General features: G+C 38.0%; 1 protein-coding gene across 7 annotated transcripts in view; it reads left to right on the plus strand.

Annotated features, from left to right (window-relative positions):
* The window catches only part of LOC110463750 (titin-like), a 113,739-nt gene that overhangs the window by 40,931 nt on the left and 66,218 nt on the right, over positions 1-6,590 (plus strand). For 6 of the 7 annotated variants that reach the window (XM_021518586.1, XM_021518590.1, XM_021518592.1 and 3 more), the window contains exon 2: positions 4,804-4,874. In XM_021518586.1, coding sequence (XP_021374261.1) covers positions 4,804-4,874 — 71 coding nt within the window. Of the gene's footprint in view, positions 1-401; positions 1,142-4,803; positions 4,875-6,590 lie in introns of those variants that run through there. The other variant, XM_021518587.1, reaches the window with a different exon arrangement.

A 6,590-nucleotide genomic window follows, 5' to 3' on the forward strand; every position in this document is an offset into this window, starting at 1 on the left:
TAGAGAAATAGAGATTGTACCATAGACTGGTAGAGAGTTAGAGATTGTACCGTAGACTGATAGAGAAATAGAGATTGTACCATAGACTGATAGAGAGTTAGAGATATAAGTACCATAGACTGATAGAGAGTTAGAGATATAAGTACCATATACTGATAGAGAGTTAGAGATAGTACCATAGGCTGATAGAGAGTTAGAGATTGCACCATAGACTGATAGAGAAATAAAGATTGTACCATTGGCTAATAGGGAGTTAGATATGGATTTTCAATGTTGATGTCTCTAACTTAAGGATCATAAGAGAACCTGCTCTTTGAAAACATTTTGTACGTATCACACCCAGGCTGTGGAAGGAGGCACTAAGAACACAATGCTACTACTGTGTATAGTATTGAATGTTTGTATTTCTGCCCAGCCTCAGTACCCAGGGATTCCCACTCTACCTGCGATTACAATACCACTGCTGATTATTCACATCACAAAAGCGACCATGCTTCGCTTGAGCGACCTCGACTAGAGTTGTTTCGCCCGAGTGGCCCGGGGTACGCAGGCTAGGTGTGACATCCTTTACACTTAGTGGGACCCACATCAGATGTCTATACCTCAGATCCTGTCTCTACACAGTAGCAGTGCAGGACGGTTTGCGGATATATTTTACAACTGTAACAGAGGATACATGACTAATTAGATCAACTCCTCCATGGATGTTGGAACGTGGGGCGTTTTGTGGGATTAGTTTCTTCACTTCCACTGGATATTTGACAGATGTTTGATGGACAGTTTTATGAGATAGAGATGTTACACAAATGATTGACTAGTGTATAATGATGGAAAGGAGACTTTACGATTGTGGAATTACTACAAGTCTTTGTCTGTGAAAAGTGTCCTTATTCGTTCTAATACAAGTATGGTATGAGAAGCATATTTTCTTCTGAAAAAATCCTGAAAAAAATTGTTAAATGCAGAAAAGAAAAAAACATTCTTGAGATCTAGTTTTGTAAGTTCGGACGTGGAATATTAACACCGGTGGCCATGGGTACCAAGTTTTCACGTCTGGTTGAGGTCGTGAATAAAGCACGAAACCAAAGGAACAATTCTACATCTAGAATTCCTCCGTCGGAGAGCTCTGCCAGTACAGCAGGTAGGGTTAGAGGTCACAGGTCACTAGAGTAAATGATACAAGGTCATTGGGTCATTGGGTAAAGGTCATAAGGAATGGATAAAATCACAGGGTCATAGGGTTTAACTCCTGAATCATTAAATAAAGATAACTGGGTCATTGTAAAAGAAATAAGGTAAAGGTTATAAGGTCATAGGTAAAAGGTCATTTGATCCTGTCTAGGAGGTTTGTGGGAGAAATGGTCACAAGAACATACAGCGAACATAGAATTATGGAAATTAAATGTCATTATATTACATGTAAAAATGTTATAGAAGGAATTATTTGTGTATAACACAGAGGAAATATTATTGACCTTATATATGTCATATATAGGTCATAGGTCATGACCAGTACACATTTGAGGTCTATTTATTTCACAAGGCAACAGAAATATTGAGGGTGTAAATGAAAAATGGATATAGGGGTATTCACTGCCATGACACTGACTGGGGTTAATGGATACAGAGACCTTGACAGTGTCACAAGGGACAGCAAACATAAGCTATATTGGGATCCCAGCTTCAGAGTGTTGGTGATACACAAGCACAATTGTTTACCCCTTGTTCTAAAACAAATTAGATAGATTAATATCATAAAATAGTTTAATTTACAGCTGATCACATCATATTTTTTTTTGATTATGGGTCATTGTCAAATAGGAGTTATAATGTCAGTGGTTGGTAGATTTTGCACATGTTTCCTCCTCATGGAAGATCAGAAGGTTGACAAGTAAAAATATGATAAAAGTAGACTTATATCTTAAATAAGATTGCCGTTAATTCATTGGTCCATTGCTTTTTCATAATGAACACTTAAAACAATGCTTACATGTTGGTAGAAATTCTTTAACCCTTTCACCCTTATAAACTTTAGTAGACTCTACTATGCATTGATTTGGATGAGTCCATTATGGTCTATAGTGGTGAATGGGTTAAGTGTTCAAAAGAAAAACATATTTGCTAAATATGGTTTTTATAAGTTAACTTAAGATCCTCTATAGTTTGTTACTGACATCTGTACAGAAATAAGACAGATTCACATCCTTTAAAAATTACTGACCCCCTGTAAGTCCAGCCTGAGATGTGCATTGGCCATATCTCCATTGAAAAACTTTATATCTACCCAGCACATGCCATATCTACCCTGCATGTGCCATATCCTGTCAAGTGTTGGGATCACTAAAATGGAGAAGCATCATATTCGTGACAGGGTCAGTAATGTAGAAATAGAATAAGGTGTTCGGGATCTATTGCACAAAGAATCATCACAAAGGCTGGAGTTTCTGAGGATGTTAGACTGGATGTAGCACCACAGGGGTGGAGTTAAGGATGGTTTTAAGAATTAAATATTCACAGGGGCTTGAGTTAAGGATGGTGTTAAGAATTGAATCTTCATAGGGGCTGGAGTTTAGGAAGGTGTAAAGAATTAGATCTTCACAGGGGCTGGAGTTTGGAATGGTGTTAAGGGTTGAACCTTCACAGGGGCTGGAGTTTGGGATGGTGTTAAGGATTGAACCTTCACAGGGGCTAGAGTTTGGGATGGTGTTAAGGATTGAAGCTTAACAGGGGCTGGATTTTAGGATGGTGTTAAGGATCAAAGCTTCACAGGGGTTGGAGTTTGGGATGGTGTTAAGGATTGAAGCTTCACAGGGGCTTGAATTTGGGATGGTGCTAAGGATTGAAGCTTCACAGGGGCTGGAGTTTGGGATGGTGTTAAGGATTGAAGCTTAACAGGGGCTGGATTTTAGGATGGTGTTAAGGATCAAAGCTTCACAGGGGTTGAAGTTTGGGATGGTGTTAAGGATTGAAGCTTCACAGGAGCTTGAATTTGGGATGGTGCTAAGGATTGAAGCTTCACAGGGGCTGGAGTTTGGGATGGTGTTAAGGATTGAAGCTACACAGGGGCTGGAGTTTGGGATGGTGTTAAGGATTGAAGCTTCACAGGGGCTGGAGTTTGGGATGGTGTTAAGGATTAAAGCATCATGGATTGACAGGCATATATGTGTATAGAATGGGTGATGGCCTTCCCAAATACAAGCCTGTCCCGACCTGGTAATCATTGATCCTATGCCAGGCTGCAGTGTACAGGTTGTTAGTGGATCAATGCCAGACCCTGCCATCGGGAACATTTTACCTCACGCTGACAAAGCACCAGAATGTCAGGGAGTTCCTGTTGAAATATTTCAAAATGCTTTTATCCTCGTCAAAAAAAATCCATTTTTGAATTATCCTTCCAAACATTTTTCTTATACATACGTATATATATACATCTTTTCTCTAGGTCTGGTTCTCGGTATTATTGCATTTGATGGATTTTCGATTGCAGTATTAAAAAAACACTGCTGTAGTTCTGGGCGAAACTGTACTCATCCCCACTCTGCCTATCATTTTCACTCAATAAAGCTACTAGCATGTGCCAGATAGGTTCAATGGAAATTTATTCAGGTGGTTTTTGTGGCTCTCAGTGCGATATATCTAATAGCAGGAGGGAAAGTATTATTTAGTTCAACAAGCCCAATCATGATGCCAGCATATTGATTATAGTGTGCTGTTGGACAGGACCACCACTGACATCAACTGAGCCGTTCTCCCAGGCTCCATGTCATGTTCAGCGTCAATGATGTGTGAAAAGTTTGATTTTTTTCTCCCCGGCTTTTTATGATGTTATAACCATCCTCTTCTATTAGATTGTTAACCTCGCCAATTAGACTTGTTACAAGTTCAAACAATGTTTTTTTTAATCTGTCAGTCAGACGATCAATTAATGTACGGGTAGTTTAGCCATATCCAGCAATCTGGTCAGGAAAATGAAACAAAAAGGGAATGGCCATGGTGAAAAACAAAACGGAAGTTTGCCATTGGAGAACCATACATTTCTGTACACACATCTAGTAAACAGTTTACCTCTAATAATTACGGGGGTGTTTTTTTTCTTCATCCTTCTCATCAACTAGCTGTGGCATTTAGAACTCGCTAATGGAAATAAAATTATTCAGAATACAAAAAAAGGTTAATGGAAGGAGATTAAATTAGCAAGAATTTGATTTCTATCCCTTTTTTTACCTGAGCAAGTTCAATGGGATTTGATGACGTATATTTGCCATCTGCACCTACAACAGTTGCCTTTGTTTTCTTGCAATGTTTACCAATATTTGATGTTAGATAAATAGCCTATCAACAAAGAAATTTTCTTTTTTATCCATAATTATTTATTCTTGGTCTGTCTTTAAGTATTTTTCACCCTTTGCCCCATGTAAGCACCTTTTGACACCTCTAGGGTACGCACCAGACGCTGGTAAATAACAAGACAGACCAGGGTACCTTGTTTAGACTCATATTCCCTCAAAGAGCATATGTCATGTTTTTATTATTTACCCACCAAGGCACAAAAATGAAGCCTAAAGTTTATTTTTTCCACTCCGAGTTTGATTTCATTATAAGTAAAACGTTAAATCATTCCGAAAGATTGCATATCACGTTTTATCATGTACACTCAATGTACAGAAACAATTGTATTTAAAACCCGGGCTACTACGGTTCCTGTTCATATCAGTTGTAATAACGTGTTCCATAATTGTTGTAAAATAAGTAAAGATTTATAACTAAATACCTTACTATAATGTCTGTTTTTCTGTCCCACAGAAACCGGTCATGATCCAGCCGTCCATGGAGCTCGTATGGAGGACAGGTTCTACAACAACGACGCCTTCAGGGTAAGTCATACGAAATACCGGGAAATTATAGCTGCAGTTTGATTATTTGTGTTATTTGCTGCCTTCTGCAATGAAGTCAAATTTATCAATTCAGCAATCAGTAAGCAATATAATAAACATAACGGTAATCAAATGTGAAGGGCGAAAATTGACATAGGGCGAAAACTGACATAGGGCGAAAAATTGACATAGAGCGTAAATTGACTTAGGGTGAAAATTGACATAGTGCAAAAATTGACATAGGGCGGAATTGAAAATTGACATAGGGAAAAATTGACATAGGGCGAAAATTGACATAGGGTGGAATTGACATAGGACGGAATTGACATAGGGCAAAATTGACATAGGGCGAAATTGACATCGGGCGAAAATTGATTTCATTAGCATTAAGGGTGAAAATTAGACTGGGCGAATGTTTCCTTGTATAGGCCTGTTATTGTTTGCAATAAGTTAGAGGAAATATTAAATAGAAAGCAAATAAGTGTGACATACTGAAGAAACTATGTGTCTCTCTTTCTAGATTGCTGTACTGTTCTTCTAGTTGTGTGTCTCTGAAATTATTATTTATGAAAAGCTAACTTTTCTTTCTGTAACAAACACATACTTGACATTGTCTTAAAATAGTGACTTCACTTGATGATGTGTGGTGATAAGTATCAATATTCATTAAACATACTTAAATGTATAAAAAAAATCTAAGAATAGAATATGTATCTACATGTTTTAGTCGTACAGGTCTATCAAAAATGTTAAAATATATATATATATAGTTTTCAAATAATAAAGACAGTATGATACAATTTATAAGGATCCCAAAAAACATGTTAACGTTTGTTAGAAGCGTATTGCTTAAATATATACTGTATACAATTGTAACAGGAGAGGAAAAATGCACGGCAAGACCGGGGTTCGAACCTGGGACCTTCAAAACTTATAGACGGATGTTCTATCAATTGAGCTATCTGGTCGCCGACGATTGACCCAGTTCAGTTCCACTATACAAATTTAAGCAAAGAAGTAATATTGACAGTGCAGACAAAGGTTTTTTGTCAAATTTTGGAAACAGTATGCCCCTTTTGTTTTTTAAATTTATTATACATGTATATGACTTATAATGGAACATCTGTTATATGGTCCAATACTCTGGCCTTCGTTTGCATGCACTACTTTAACACAGCCAATAGACTTAGGGTCGGTGATGATTATTTACACAATAACAATCCTCACTAATGGCCACGATGTCAATAACACAGATTAACGACTATTTAAGTATTGTTTGTCATGTTATGACTTCGGCCGGCAGTATAGATTTGAGTATTGTTGTAATACCAACCCTGAGCTGTTGATGCTAGGGGTCATTAACAAAATGTGTGCATTAGCCCCGAACTCTTCATCTGACACGACTGATCAGCTACGGACAAATTGTTGATTGATTAAAATGATTGGAGATGTTGGGGTTTACTATTTCTATTGTACACGGAAAAGATAGGAAATGGAAGGATATTAAAAAAAAGGTGATAGAAACCTACTTGTATTCTTTAAGTCGCTATTTTAGGGCAGTGGGGGGGGGGGGGGGGGGGGGGGGGTAATATGTCTCCTTTAGGTCACTTATACATATTAGGGTAGGAGGGACGGGTAATATATCTCCTTTAGGTCACTATGTTAGGGTCATGGGGCTGGGGGGTAATAAATCTCTGTTGGGTCACCCTGTTAGGG

Source organism: Mizuhopecten yessoensis, unplaced genomic scaffold (genome assembly GCF_002113885.1).
Source record: "Mizuhopecten yessoensis strain PY_sf001 unplaced genomic scaffold, ASM211388v2 scaffold10923, whole genome shotgun sequence".
Lineage (NCBI taxonomy): Eukaryota > Metazoa > Mollusca > Bivalvia > Pectinida > Pectinidae > Mizuhopecten > Mizuhopecten yessoensis.